This window comes from Rhinopithecus bieti, unplaced genomic scaffold (assembly GCF_001698545.2).
Source record: "Rhinopithecus bieti isolate Rb0 unplaced genomic scaffold, ASM169854v2 scaffold_1557, whole genome shotgun sequence".
Lineage (NCBI taxonomy): Eukaryota > Metazoa > Chordata > Mammalia > Primates > Cercopithecidae > Rhinopithecus > Rhinopithecus bieti.
The window spans coordinates 670,070-685,382 of record NW_016803512.1 but is presented as its reverse complement, the minus strand read 5'-3'; the positions used below and the strand labels follow the sequence as shown (position 1 = coordinate 685,382).

General features: G+C 55.7%; 1 protein-coding gene across 1 annotated transcript in view; it reads left to right on the top strand.

The window, feature by feature from the left end:
- Positions 1-773: 773 nt before the first annotated feature.
- Positions 774-15,313, top strand: part of ADAMTS2 (ADAM metallopeptidase with thrombospondin type 1 motif 2) — a 240,338-nt gene continuing 225,798 nt past the window's right edge. Inside the window, exon 1 of the mRNA XM_017888102.1 lies at positions 774-1,165. Coding sequence (XP_017743591.1) covers positions 1,040-1,165 — 126 coding nt within the window. The 5' untranslated portion in view covers positions 774-1,039. The remainder of the gene's footprint in view (positions 1,166-15,313) is intronic.

Below are 15,313 nucleotides of genomic sequence, written 5' to 3'. Positions count from 1 at the left end.
CGGGAAAAGCCCCGCGGCGGAGAGCGCAGAGTCAGCCCCAGCGGGTCCGGGGGGGAGCCAGGGCGAGGCGGCGCCCGGGCTCGTGTCCGGGGACGCTCCGGAGGAGCCGGCTGCCCAGCGCGTAGCCTTGGGCCCTAAGGATTGGTTGGGGCGCTCCGGAGGGGATCCCCAGAGATCGGAGGGACCCTGTTCCACCCCTCCCAGTCCTCGGGCGCTCGGGGAGACGGGGCCGGCAGCGGGCTGAGCGGGAGCTGGACAGGCAGGACAGGCCGCTCGTGCTCGGGGAAGCCGAGACTCCGCCGCTCCGGAGGCCAGCGGTGAGGGCACTTGGGCAGCAGGGCCCCGCCGAGGGGTCGTGGCACACGGGTGAGGGGGCCAACCCGGAATGGCTTCCGAGCAGCCCCACGTCCTGCCAAGGACGGTGGGTTCAAGGTTCGGGGGACTCTCTGACAGGGTCGTCTCTTCGGGCACAGGGAGGTTCCCACAGAGCCCCAACCCTGAACGGGGCAGGGGGCAGCGCTCTCGGCAGGCAAGGTCCCCTAAGGAGGGAACGGCTGGGGAGTGGCGGAGCCCCGGAGTGGTGGCCCTGTTAACGCCCCTTCCCGGTTGCAGGAAAGCCGGGGAGGTGCAGGCTGGCTTCTGGGGTTGCCTGGCGGAATGCCCCTGCCCTTCGCAGTGGGGCGGGGTCTGGGGGGCGTGGCTTGCCGGCGGGGCTCTGAGGCTCTGGGGCTCCGAGGTCTCCGCCGATCTAATGCCCCTTCCCGTTGCAGGCGGGCCCCTGGGGCACGGAGCGGAGCGCATCCTGGCGGTGCCGGTGCGCACTGACGCCCGGGGCCGCTTGGTGTCCCACGTGGTGTCGGCAGCTACGGCCAGAGCAGGGGTACGAGCCCGCAGGGCCGCCCCTGTCCGGACCCCGAGCTTCCCCGGAGGCAACGAGGAGGACCCTGGCAGTCACCTCTTCTATAATGTCACGGTCTTTGGCCGAGACCTGCACCTGCGGCTGCGGCCCAACGCCCGCCTCGTGGCGCCTGGGGCCACTATGGAGTGGCAGGGCGAGACAGGCACCACCCGCGTGGAGCCCCTGCTCGGGAGCTGTCTCTACGTCGGAGACGTGGCCGGCCTAGCGGAAGCCTCCTCTGTGGCGCTCAGCAACTGCGATGGGCTGGTGAGTACGCACTTCTCTGGCTCCTTTCTCTCCGCTGCTCTTGCCTGGGCTTTGGAAAAGGGTTACCTGGGAGTCCCTTGCGAGGGCAAGGCCTGCGCTGAGGACTTTCCCTGCCCTCCCCGTGCTTTAGGGAGCCTCGTGCTCCAACTGAAGGGCTTGGCTGGAAAGCAGGTTGTTTTGATTGGTCTGAGCAGGGGGCTATTTATGCAAGGGGAGGCCCGGGTCTCCAAAAGGCTCAGCAGGCAGCAGCGTGCGCCTCTCTCTTACGCCTGCCTGAACAGGTCTCTGGCTTGCATCCAGGGGTGGGTCCGTCCATGTATGTGTGTGTACCTTCGTGAGTGTGTGCACATGTGTTCTGGAACGTTGGTGTGTACCTGCATCTGGGTGCCTGTGCACCTGTGTGAACATGTGCATATGCCAGTGTCTTTTGTGCACGTATGTGTCTGGGTTTCTGTGTGTAAGTGTGTTGAGCATCTGTTGAGTTTGTGTCTGTCCTTGTGCATACTGGTATGCGTGATATGTTTGTGGTGGACTTATGGGCTGGCAGTCAGTCTTCCTGTTTCCTTGTGTGGGGGTGATGCCAGCCCAGGGAGCAGGCGGTGGTGCTGAAATGCCCAGTTAGCCCTCTGCCCCTTGGCTGACCGGGAATCACTGGTTTTTCTGCTGTGGTTTCCTGTTGAACTCCAGCTGGTTCTTTGAAAAGTTGGTTTTCTCTATTTTGAGCTGAGGTGTGCATTTGGAAATGAAGGCTCTAGTGCCCAGAAGCTGCTCGATCTTTTGGGGGCAGCCCCTGAAGGACAAGAGAGAGGCTAGGGGATCCCTTTTGAGACTGCCTGGGACTCTCTAGTCCTGTGACTGGAGCTGTGGGAAGCTCTGCTTCCTGGAGAGGGCAGGAGGGACCATGGCTCAGCACAAGGGGGCCTCAGAGGAAGCCTGGATCGATGCTGAGGGAGGAGGCTGACATTGGCAGTGCTCTGTCCGGCTGCCTGGGGCCTGGCACACAGCAGAGGCCACTGCAGTTTTCTATTTTGGATTGGGTGTGTGGTGGTCAGGCTGGCTGTGCTGGCCAGACATCTGAAGCCGCCCACCATGGGCTCCGTTCTAATTGCTACTCAGGGCACTCCTGCCCCGAGCCAGTGGCCACTCTCCCAGCCCCACGGCCCCTGAGCACACCCATACTCAGGCAGCCCAGGCTCATCCTACAGTCTGCAGAGCCAGCAATTACACCAGGGCTCCACAACCACTGCCATTCTTTTTGTGGAGACACAGAAAATATCACTTGTTGCTTTGGAAAATCACTGCCTTTGGCTGGATTTAGTTAGAACTTGGCCATACTGCAAACAACTGTAAATATCCCTGGAGGAGGTGGGTTAAAATGGCGAGCCCTTGACATCGCCCACTGTCTCCGAGGACATCCTGGGCCTCAGAGGTCTGTCCCATTTTATGCTGGAGGCAAATTTCCTAAATGAAAGGAGATGCTTGCTACAGACTTAGGGTGAGGTAAGGTGGTGGGAGTTGACATGGGATTGCAGTCTGGTGGTGGGCCAACACCTGTGTACTGTGCATTCCTGATGGAGAGCATTGTGGAGAGGACTGGTCACTGTTTCATTCATTCAGCAATTCATTTGGTGATTCATTTTTTCAGCCAGCACCTTCTTATGTGTTTACCACCTGTACTGGTCGGCGATGAGGCAGGTCTGGTACCCACCCAAGGCCTCCTGCCATCAGGGTGGCTGATGGACACTCTGGCCAGGACTTGGAGAGTGTGGTCCTGGGGGGCAGTTTGAATGGGGGCTGCAAGGATGAGTGGCCAGCTGGAAAAGACGCAGGTTGGCAACCTGGGCAAAGGGAGGAGCATGTGCAGAAGTACCAGGTGTGGACTGGACTGGGCAGGAAAGGACTGCTGAGGTGTTCCAGGTACCAGACAGAGCTGGGAAGAATATTGGAGTTCGAAGAGGACCTGGGACCTGCCTGAGTGGCGTTGAATGCTGTCAGTGAATAATGGCCTTGGACAGTGGGACAGCACCATTGGTTCTTTTTCTTTTCTTTTCTTTCCTTTTCTCTTCTCTTCTTTTCTTTTCATCCCTCCCTCCCTCCCTTCCTCTTTCTTTCTCTCCTTTCTCTCTCTCTCTCTCTCTCTCTCCTTTCTTTCCTTTCTTTCTTTTAGACAGAGTTTCACTCTTGTTGCCCAGGCTGGAGTGCAATGGCACAATCTCAGCTCACTGCAACCTCCACCTCTCGGGTTCAAGCGATTCTCCTGCCTCAGTCTCCTGAGTAACTGAGATTACAGGCATGTGCCACCATGCCCAGCTAGTTTTGTAGTTTTAGTAGAGATGAGGTTTCTCCATGTTGATCAGGCTGGTCTCGAACTTCTGACCTCAGGTGGTCCGCCACCTTGGCCTCCTAAAGTGCTGGGATTACAGGCGTGAGCCACCACAACCAGAATCTTCTTTTCTTTTCTTACTTTTTTGCTGCGTATGTGTCTGTTTTGCTTTTAAATCCCCCTCTGCTACCATGATAGGCTTCTTTGCTAAGGACCTGGGGCTTCATACAGGGTGCCTCTTGTCCTCACAGAGCCCCTGTCGGGGAGGCATCTCATTCCTGGTTACGGGGGAGCACTCAGGCTCTGGGAGGTTGAGTGACTAGACAGAAGTTATTCATCGTACCCACAGAGAGGGTTAGTATCCACAGTGAGGGGTTATTCATAATATCCACAGCAAAATGTACCTTTGCACAAGGCATGAGCAAAAAATGCTGAACAGTGTGTTCTTGTGCATCATATTGCTACGGAAGAGTTTTCTAGTATCTCTTGGGCAGCATGGTAAGTGTGCTAATTTTACATGATTTTTACATGCCCATTAAAAACCCAATGAGAAGCCTTTTGGCGTAAAAGGTAATAATGGTAAGTGACAATCGACTGTGTTCCTATTAATGCTGTGTGCCGGGCTCTCAGCTGAGCCCCCTATGCCACATTGCCTTGTTTAATCCTCACAGCACCCTATGGAACGTGTCCCGACATCATCCCCTTCTACAGATGAATAAACCGAGGCTCCAAAAGTTGAAATAGCTTGCTTCAAGCTTTGAAGCCAATTCCAAGGCCATGCTCACTACTTTTGTTGCCTTCTTCTGCATGCCTACAAAGAGAATTTTAAAATGCATTTCTTAAAACATTTCCCACCTTTCTTATTTGACTCCTGGAGACATTCTCATTGTGGGTTTGACCGTTGTCAGTGTCAGCGGGGAGCCGGGAGTAGGCCTGGGAGCTGAGTGGCTTTGACTGGCTGGTGACCTGTGCTGGGCTGCAGTTCCTATGGCTGGCCTAAGTCCTCACTGGTGGGGACTGCAGCTGGGACTTCTGTGGGATGGAAGCAGCCCTGCCCGCCTCTGCCTCCCCACTCAGGGCAGCACAGGGGTCCTCTCCTGCCAGGCTAGGCAGGGCCAGTGGATGAAGCCTCCATGGGCTGGGCAGTGGAGACGGTCTGCCCTCCAAGGCCTGGTCCAATCCTGGGGCCCAAAGGAGGAAGTGTATGCTCTGCCCTGGGTGCTTGATGCGAGCCCCACAACCCTGTGAGGTAGAGCTGCCCCACTGCATGGCTGAGGCTCAGAGAGACCCAAGGTCCCATAGCAAGAAGAAAGCCAGGGCTGCTGCCTTTCAAGATGTGGCTCCCCTGTGGGCTGCTGTCTGGGCTAGGCACCCACTCTGTCTTGCTGGACATTAAGAGTCATCAAAGCCACAGAGAGAAGTCAGAAGCTGGCCTAAGGGATCGAGATGAGTTTCATTTTCCCAGCAAGGCTGCTGCCTTCGAGGCCACACACTGGACTCCAGCAGGCTCAGGGGTTAGAGCAGATCAGGCAGGTGTGGGCGGGCCCTGGGACTGTGCAGTGTGGGGCGGGGTGCCTGGGATTTGCAGCTGCCGCTGGTAGGGTCTTCCTTCCTCCTACCCCGCCTTGGCACTGCCTGGATCGCAATGAGAGGTTGTCAGGAAGACCAAAGAGGGGCTGAAGGAACCTCTGGGTTCCCTAGGGTGTCAGGTCTCCCCAGATAGGAGCAGAGGCTCCTGTGGGCCCCAGCTGCAAGCAGCCTACACAGCTGCTAAGGCCAGTCTCAGCCTCTGCCATACTTGTCACCTTCCTTGTTTAAGTCTTGCTCAGTTTAAGTGACAGAAACCCCTTCTCATATTGGATGAAACAAACAAGGGACACCATGGCCCCAATTATCTCGGGGTCTTGAGGAGTGTGGGCTTCAGGTCTAGCTGCATCCAGGGGCTCAGAGCATGCTATCTGTTTCTCAGCCCTGTCTCTCAGTGTTGATTTCAGAATTGTTCTTCACCCCAGCCCACCACATGGGGCCACCAGCGGCTCCAGACCTAACTTGTTTTCCAAGGAGGCAACCCTTTGAAACGGAAAGCCCTCCTCTCTGGGTGACACCTGTAAGAGTTGGGGAGGAATTGGAGGCTCATCTTCAAACCCATAGCCGTGGTGCAGGCCTAGCCCAAGTCTGCCCACCTTTGGGACTGAGGGGAGGGACAGACTCCCAAACTCTGGAATGGAGAGGGTTCTATTGTACAAGAAGGGAGGACGACAATTGTGCAGTGTGGTGAAAACGGTTGTGGCCTCCCTCCCCTGGACTCCAGAGCCCATGTTGGGCTTAGAAGTCTTCCTGGGCTCCAGGCTTGCCTGCTCAGCTGCCTCCGGAACCCCTTCCCTGGATGACCCCATACTCCTCAAGTCACATGGCTCCCCGCAGTCTCCTCCAGATCCCACCTTTCCAGGGTTGCCCTCCCGTAGCCAGCTCCAATCCCAGAGCTCTCTCTGGCCCGGCTCCCCTCCTGCCTGGCGCCAGCCGCTGCCTTCTGCTCCTGTGTCCCCAGTGCTCCATGGTCTCTCTCCGACAACGCTTCTCCGCACTGCAGCCAGAGGGATTTTCAGAAACCACGCAGAAACTCACGTCACGCCTTCACTTAAGACCTCTCGGTGGTTCTTACTGCTCTTAAAAAAACCCAAACTCACTGGCCTGGCATTCAAGGTCCCCATGACCTAGCCAGGGCCCTCCAGCTCCGGCCCGAGTCACACGCTCTGCTGGTCTGCAGTGAGACTCCGGGAGCAAGGGTTGCAGGAGGCAGAACTCCAGCGTCCTCCTCAGGTGCCCCTGGGAGGGTGGGCAGTGACTCCCTCCCCTACTGCCTTACCTGAGCTGAGGGCCCCTACGGAGACGCTTGAGGAATCCAGCAGTGCAGCGCAGTCCCTCCAGAGGCAGAGGCGGTGGGCAGCCTCAGGAGCCGGTGCGGGGAGCAGCATCCAAACCATCTACCTCCGCTGGGGCTGTGAACCCAGCCCCTGCGGTCTTCCTGTGAACCAGCCACCGTGGCCCCATCTCACAGGTAGGAAACCGAGGCTCTAGGAGTTACATATGCGGGTTCTTTCTGTGTGGGCTGGCGTCTCTCCTGGAATCCTTTAGGGAGGGGCAGAGTGGAGCCAGCTCCCAGCCCCTCATGAAGGCCAGCCTAGTCAGTGCTGGTCTCAGCTGCAGCCCAGGGAGGCCAGCTCTTCCTGGGACCCCGTATCATGTTGCCCAGCCTCAGCCTGCACTCCATTGCGAGGCTGGGTGTGTTTCTGGCACTGGTCAATGCGCGCAGCCAAGTGCTCATTCCCGTGTGGCAGGCTTCTCCTGCCCGATGGCTCGCCGTGGCTTCCCTGTTGCCTGTGTCTCCAGTGGTTAGCGAGTCATGCCTGAGAGAATGCAGGCCCTCCTGCAGAGTCAGCTGGGAGGTGAAGGCCAGGTCCTCACCCAGGCCTGCTGTGACGCTCACAGGGGCCACACCTNTCCTATTAATGCTGTGTGCCGGGCTCTCAGCTGAGCCCCCTATGCCACATTGCCTTGTTTAATCCTCACAGCACCCTATGGAACGTGTCCCGACATCATCCCCCTTCTACAGATGAATAAACCGAGGCTCCAAAAGTTGAAATAGCTTGCTTCAAGCTTTGAAGCCAATTCCAAGGCCATGCTCACTACTTTTTGTTGCCTTCTTCTGCATGCCTACAAAGAGAATTTTAAAAATGCATTTCTTAAAAACATTTCCCACCTTTCTTATTTGACTCCTGGAGACATTCTCATTGTGGGTTTGACCGTTGTCAGTGTCAGTGGGGAGCCGGGAGTAGGCCTGGGAGCTGAGTGGCTTTGACTGGCTGGTGACCTGTGCTGGGCTGCAGTTCCTATGGCTGGCCTAAGTCCTCACTGGTGGGGGACTGCAGCTGGGACTTCTGTGGGATGGAAGCAGCCCTGCCCGCCTCTGCCTCCCCACTCAGGGCAGCACAGGGGTCCTCTCCTGCCAGGCTAGGCAGGGCCAGTGGATGAAGCCTCCATGGGCTGGGCAGTGGAGACGGTCTGCCCTCCAAGGCCTGGTCCAATCCTGGGGCCCAAAGGAGGAAGTGTATGCTCTGCCCTGGGTGCTTGATGCGAGCCCCACAACCCTGTGAGGTAGAGCTGCCCCACTGCATGGCTGAGGCTCAGAGAGACCCAAGGTCCCATAGCAAGAAGAAAGCCAGGGCTGCTGCCTTTCAAGATGTGGCTCCCCTGTGGGCTGCTGTCTGGGCTAGGCACCCACTCTGTCTTGCTGGACATTAAGAGTCATCAAAGCCACAGAGAGAAGTCAGAAGCTGGCCTAAGGGATCGAGATGAGTTTCATTTTTCCCAGCAAGGCTGCTGCCTTCGAGGCCACACACTGGACTCCAGCAGGCTCAGGGGTTAGAGCAGATCAGGCAGGTGTGGGCGGGCCCTGGGACTGTGCAGTGTGGGGCGGGGTGCCTGGGATTTGCAGCTGCCGCTGGTAGGGTCTTCCTTCCTCCTACCCCGCCTTGGCACTGCCTGGATCGCAATGAGAGGTTGTCAGGAAGACCAAAGAGGGGCTGAAGGAACCTCTGGGTTCCCTAGGGTGTCAGGTCTCCCCAGATAGGAGCAGAGGCTCCTGTGGGCCCCAGCTGCAAGCAGCCTACACAGCTGCTAAGGCCAGTCTCAGCCTCTGCCATACTTGTCACCTTCCTTGTTTAAGTCTTGCTCAGTTTAAGTGACAGAAACCCCTTCTCATATTGGATGAAACAAACAAGGGACACCATGGCCCCAATTATCTCGGGGTCTTGAGGAGTGTGGGCTTCAGGTCTAGCTGCATCCAGGGGCTCAGAGCATGCTATCTGTTTCTCAGCCCTGTCTCTCAGTGTTGATTTCAGAATTGTTCTTCACCCCCAGCCCACCACATGGGGCCACCAGCGGCTCCAGACCTAACTTGTTTTCCAAGGAGGCAACCCTTTGAAACGGAAAGCCCTCCTCTCTGGGTGACACCTGTAAGAGTTGGGGGAGGAATTGGAGGCTCATCTTCAAACCCATAGCCGTGGTGCAGGCCTAGCCCAAGTCTGCCCACCTTTGGGACTGAGGGGGAGGGACAGACTCCCAAACTCTGGAATGGAGAGGGTTCTATTGTACAAGAAGGGAGGACGACAATTGTGCAGTGTGGTGAAAACGGTTGTGGCCTCCCTCCCCCTGGACTCCAGAGCCCATGTTGGGCTTAGAAGTCTTCCTGGGCTCCAGGCTTGCCTGCTCAGCTGCCTCCGGAACCCCCTTCCCTGGATGACCCCATACTCCTCAAGTCACATGGCTCCCCGCAGTCTCCTCCAGATCCCACCTTTCCAGGGTTGCCCTCCCGTAGCCAGCTCCAATCCCAGAGCTCTCTCTGGCCCGGCTCCCCTCCTGCCTGGCGCCAGCCGCTGCCTTCTGCTCCTGTGTCCCCCAGTGCTCCATGGTCTCTCTCCGACAACGCTTCTCCGCACTGCAGCCAGAGGGATTTTCAGAAACCACGCAGAAACTCACGTCACGCCTTCACTTAAGACCTCTCGGTGGTTCTTACTGCTCTTAAAAAAACCCAAACTCACTGGCCTGGCATTCAAGGTCCCCATGACCTAGCCAGGGCCCTCCAGCTCCGGCCCGAGTCACACGCTCTGCTGGTCTGCAGTGAGACTCCGGGAGCAAGGGTTGCAGGAGGCAGAACTCCAGCGTCCTCCTCAGGTGCCCCTGGGAGGGTGGGCAGTGACTCCCTCCCCTACTGCCTTACCTGAGCTGAGGGCCCCTACGGAGACGCTTGAGGAATCCAGCAGTGCAGCGCAGTCCCTCCAGAGGCAGAGGCGGTGGGCAGCCTCAGGAGCCGGTGCGGGGAGCAGCATCCAAACCATCTACCTCCGCTGGGGGCTGTGAACCCAGCCCCTGCGGTCTTCCTGTGAACCAGCCACCGTGGCCCCATCTCACAGGTAGGAAACCGAGGCTCTAGGAGTTACATATGCGGGTTCTTTCTGTGTGGGCTGGCGTCTCTCCTGGAATCCTTTAGGGAGGGGCAGAGTGGAGCCAGCTCCCAGCCCCTCATGAAGGCCAGCCTAGTCAGTGCTGGTCTCAGCTGCAGCCCAGGGAGGCCAGCTCTTCCTGGGACCCCCGTATCATGTTGCCCAGCCTCAGCCTGCACTCCATTGCGAGGCTGGGTGTGTTTCTGGCACTGGTCAATGCGCGCAGCCAAGTGCTCATTCCCGTGTGGCAGGCTTCTCCTGCCCGATGGCTCGCCGTGGCTTCCCTGTTGCCTGTGTCTCCAGTGGTTAGCGAGTCATGCCTGAGAGAATGCAGGCCCTCCTGCAGAGTCAGCTGGGAGGTGAAGGCCAGGTCCTCACCCAGGCCTGCTGTGACGCTCACAGGGGCCACACCTGGGTGAGTAAGGGAATCAGCTAGGGGCTTATCTGCCCTGAGCCCCAGGGCCAGGAACATACACTCAGGAGTGAGGCCGGCTTTGCTTCGTGGCTGCCTGAGCTGTGGTCTGGGCCTGCCTACTCTAGTATCTGGAGACCCAAAGGGGCAAGTGTGCATGGCGGCCTTCCTGGGACCCTGGGTCTGTGCTGGCAGGCAGACATGTCCTTCCTTACCCCACCTCCTTCTCTGGCTTGGGCAGCCCTGGAGGTCCCTGTGTTGCTGCCAGGACAGCAGTCTGCTGGCTGCGTGTGGACGTGTGCATGTCCTGGGGCTGTGCATGGCAGGAGTGTGTGGAAGTGTGTGCACATACATGTTGCCTCTGCATGTCTTGCATGTAGGGGTGCGTGCACATAGTGTGCGTGTGGGGGTGCATATATGCGTGCATGTCTGAATGAGTGTGTACATGTGAGTGTGTGCACACAAGTGTGTCTGCATGGGAGTGTGTGCATTTGAGTGAGCATGGGCCAGCACGTGTTTATGTATTTCTCGGGAGGGGTTTCCTGCACCCTGCAGAAGAGGGGCCTCAAGTGGGGTTGAGTTACTCAGGGGAGAGGAGGACCCAGCCCCTCAATCTTGGCGCCACTTTAGATACCCCCATCCCCTACTGGTGGTCACCCCGGAATGGGAGGATCCAGGTAGGAGCTGCACACTCTGCTGCGTATGTTTCATATTAAATGTCAGCTGTCCGCCGGGTCTGCAGTGCTGCCATTAATATGGAGAAGTTATTACCGAGCCTGGAGCTGGCTCCTCGGGCTTGTCCATGAATTTCAATTACACTGCACGACGACTCCAGGGCTGCAGAGTGGGGTGCACGGCTTCCGCTCAGAGGCAAAGGGAACCCTAGTGTCCAAGGCCAAGGCCTGGGTGCTGCTGAAGCCAGGCAGGCTGTACGCCATCCCCACGCTGCCCTGTGCATTTCAGGGGTTAACCCAGGGAAGCAGGGGCCTAGTGTGGGCTGGAGGCTGCTGCAGGTCACATGGTCCGCTGTGCCCCTCGTGACTGCGTAGGGCGGACCAGCACCATGATGCTGCGAACCTCGGTTCCTCCAATAGCGAAAGATGGGTTCTGTCTGCATGCACTTCACTGGCAGTGAAAGGATGGGTGTGCAGCAAGCGCCTACCCCAGGCCTGGGGGTGAGAAAGCGGGGGCCGTGTCTGCATCTCATTAGCTCTGAGGTGCCATCAGTTACCGGACACACCATTACTTTATATGCCACCAAGAAAGAGGAGACACTCCCATTTAAACTGCGACTCTGTGCCCTAACTGGGTTCCCTGGAGGTGCAGGCCCCGCCACTGTAGTGCCTGGTTTCTCTGATGCTGTCTGCAGCCTAATGGGTGGACCATTTCTCTTGCCTGGCCGTTGCTTGGCACGGCTCCCAGGAACTGAGTTCAGGCGGCTTCGTCTGCCTCCGGGGGTCTTCCTCTTGTGAATTACGAAGTAGCAGTCCTTCCTCCAGGGATAGGTATTTGCCTCACCAGTGCAAAGCTACCTGCGCCTTTCTGCGAGCACCCTAACTTTTTGACCTCACAGTGTGACTCTTCAAAGACATTTTGAGTGTCCAGGGTGCTGGCACTGCACGCGTCTCCAGTGAGGGACTGCATTGGAAGTGTGGTGGCCCAGGAGGCGGGGGCCAGGGCCAGGGTGTGAGACCTGCCAATTGCATCCTCACTTCAGGGACGGGAAATTGAAAGATGTGTGTTGGAGGGAGCAGCCCTCACCAGCTCTCTGAGCAGAATGTCCAGGATTCATCTTTACACCCAGGTATTTTTCCTTTGAAAGCCCTCATCTGAAATTTCAATGTATTAAAAGTATTTCAAAGTATTAAAGCCTGTCATCTTTAAACCTGGGTATTTTTCCTTTGAAAACCCCTAAACGACAAGGTTTGGAGAGCTTAGGGTTGGTGAACACGTGGAGGTGCTGGGAGGGTGAGTGGTCAGAGAGGGTGTGGAAGCTGTGCAGCCCTTCCCATTACCTTGCCCTGCCCGTCCCTCCCATGCAGCTGTTTGAAAGCAAGGATTGGGACCACATGGAAAGGAGGGTGTCTTTATGTTTCGTGCAAGGCTTGTCTAAGCCTTGCTAGTGGCCATTCTGATTGGGCCAGAGCTTCTGGACATATGACAAAAAGGGGCTTGAGAGCGGTGAGCATGTTGGTATATATTTATATCTCTATTTTATGGATTATAGCATGTACCATCGCCAGTCAGTGGCAAATGAAACCTCAGGTTAAGCAATACCACAGATAACATTCTACTTTTCCATCATTCTGTTCTTGTACCAATACTAAGCTGTGTTTATTATTAGAACTTTAAGGCTCTAATATTCAAAGTATTAAGTACTTTGAAGCTTCGCTGTCCAATACAGTAGCTATAAGCCACACAAGGCTATTGAAGACTTAAAATGTGTCTGGTCTGAATTGAGAGGGACCCTGAGTGTAAAATATACATTGGATTTCAGAGACAGTGCCCCCCCAAAAAAAGAATGTGCAGTGTTTAATAGATCATTTTAAAGCATTGATTACAGGTTGAAATCATAGTATTTTGGGTATACTGGGTTAAATAAAATATATTACTGGAATTAATTTCACCTGTGTCTTTTTTTTTTTTTAAACGTGGCTACATATAAAGCACGAGTTCTATTTCTGTTGGACTGTGTGGCTTTGGAACATCTGGCTGGATACTTCCCCCTTTGCTGGTATTCTCTTGCAAAATTTTCTTGGCTGGTCACATAAGTTTATTCTTTCAAATGAATTTTAGAATTGTTTTGTCGGGTAGAAAAATCCCTCGTGAATTTGATTGATAGTAAATTAAACTTAGAAACGAATGAAAGAAGGAACCGACGTAATTTACAGTATTTATCAGGAACAGTGTATCTTTCAGTTTATTTCATTCTGCTTTGATGTTGCTCCGTAAAGTATTATATATATATTTTTATACAGGTCATCCATTTTTAAAAATCAGGGTTATTTTGAGGATTTTTTTTCCTTTTTGCCATTGCTAATTAAATACTTTACATCTGTTGTTGGTACGCAGGAAGGCTATTGATTTTTATAGAACTATCTTTTACCGAGTAGCTTGATTGAACTCATTAATTCTAATATATCTGTGAAGTCCCTTGGGTTTTCTAGGTATACAGTTGTGTTCTCTGTAAACACTGATAATTTTGGCTCCTCATCTCCAATCTGCACCGTCTGGAACCTTCAGAGCGATGGGAAGTCATAGCCATGGCTACGTGCATCCTCGTCCGTGCCTGGCTTTAGCGGCAACGCCCCCAGTATTTCTCTGCTTAATACAACGCTTGCTTGCGGATTAAGATGGATTTCATGTGAAGGCAATATCCTCTGAATTCTTGTTTTCTAAGATCCCATTTTTATCAGTAAAGGAGCTGAAATCGGGATAAAATGTGTCTTAACTCTTAACGCTCCCTTCTCTCACCTCCAAAAGCCAGAGGTGTTGCAATTCCGGGGTGTTTGTGTTCTCAGCCTCAGGGCCTCAGCTGTCCACTTTGCTGGGCCAGAGATGAAACCCAGTCCCCATTTACGCCCCATGGGAAGCACTCGTAGGGAGGGGAGCTTTCCTCCGGAAGGTGGGGGAGCCAGCACTTCCCGCCGTGCAGGTGGCTTCGGGGAGAACAGGACCCTGGTGGGGGAGCCAGCACTTCCCGCCGTGCAGGTGGCTTCGGGGAGAACAGGACCCTGTCCTTGGAAAGCCCTTTGGGCCACGTGTGGGGGAATTTCCACTTTGATTTGCGGTCTCCCCTCCCAGTGGTATCTCCCTCCCTCTGTCCAGTTTCTCTGGAGCAACCCTCCATTTTCCTCCTGTGCCTTACAGCGGACTTTGCCCTCTGCTCTGAGGTGCTGGCGCTGCCTGCACAGTCCCACTGTGCAATCCCACTGTTACCTGTTATCCCATGTGCTTCTAGAAGGTGTTTTTCCAAGCAAAGACATTCCCCTCCTTAGAATAAATCTGTAGGCAGGGCACGGTGGCTCACGCCTGTGTAACTTTGGGAGGCTGAGGCGGGTGGATGACTTGAGGTCAGGTGTTTGAGACCAGCCTGGCCAACATGGTGAAACCCCATCTCCATTAAAAATACAAAAATTAGCTGTACGTGGTGGCATGCACCTGTAGTCCCAGCTACTTGGGAGGCTGAGGCAGGAGAATCTCCTGAACCCAGGAGGTGGAGCTTGCAGTGAGCTGAGTTCGCGCCACCGCACTCCAGCCTGGTGGCAGAGTGAGACCCCGTCTCAAAAACAAAACAAAACAAAGAAAAATCCTGTGGCTTGTCTTGCAGAAGAGTTTTTCCATTGTGTGATCTATCTGCCTATCCACTGATGGGCATGGAATTTGAGGAGCTTTGAATAGCATCTGTACATAGGCCCCATCCTGAGAAATTCTGGTTTGTCAGAACTGCACGCGCCCCGGGGTCTATATTTTTCAAAACACAATAGAGTCTTTGGCACAGCATGACAGCTGCTCACTAGAGAGGGCTGTGGGTAGTGAGGGCTCTCAGACCAGACCAGACTTGGGGCCTGGCTCTTCTCTTGCTGGCCTGTGACCCTCCGTTTCCCCAGTTAAGACACCACTGGCCTCCCAAGGCATGTGTCAGCGAGGGAGCAGAGGGGGATGAGGCTGGCTGGCCTCCGTCAAAGGGAATTCCGTTGGGGGTTGAGGTGGAAGGAAGTGATCCAGTGGGGATGGCCAGGCCTGGGATGCGGGAAGCTGCCTTGGCGGTGTCGGCTCCTGGCCCTCTGCTCTCAGGTCTCTCACCTGGAAATTCAGAGCCCTGGCAGAAGGAAGGCAGCCCCCATTGCACAGACGTCCCCAAGGCCACACGGTAGGAAGGGGTCCTCACATGCAAGTGGGCAGGATACCAGGGCAGCAGCTGGCCTTTGCTGCAGGGCTGTCCACACTTGGTGGGCACCTGGAGCTCCATGGGCGTTGAGCACTGATCCTGCAGACCTGATCAGGGCAAGGTGGGGGCAGTGGTAGGCATCCTCCTTGGTGCTCCTCAGTGCCCTCCCAGGCAGGTGCCCAGGCCCTGGGAGGCTCCTGGTCTCCTCTCCTTCCCTTCCTTCCCCTCCTTCTCCTCCCATCACCTCCCTCCCTCTCCTTTGCCCCCCTGTCTCTGCACGACGGCTGACCACTGGCGACTGATCCCAGTGCACTGGCCCTGAGCTGAGGTCTGGGCCTCTGGGGCAGTGCAGGTTGGGTCACAGGCTGAGGTGCTGTCTGAGACCCTGTGATAGTGGAAATTATAAATGTTTATTTGCTCTTCATCCCTGGCTCCTGCCTCAGAGCTCCTCAAACCTTTGTAATCTCCTGAGTGTTAAGGGGTGATAGAAACACCTTTTATTTTCATATTTGGTCTAAGC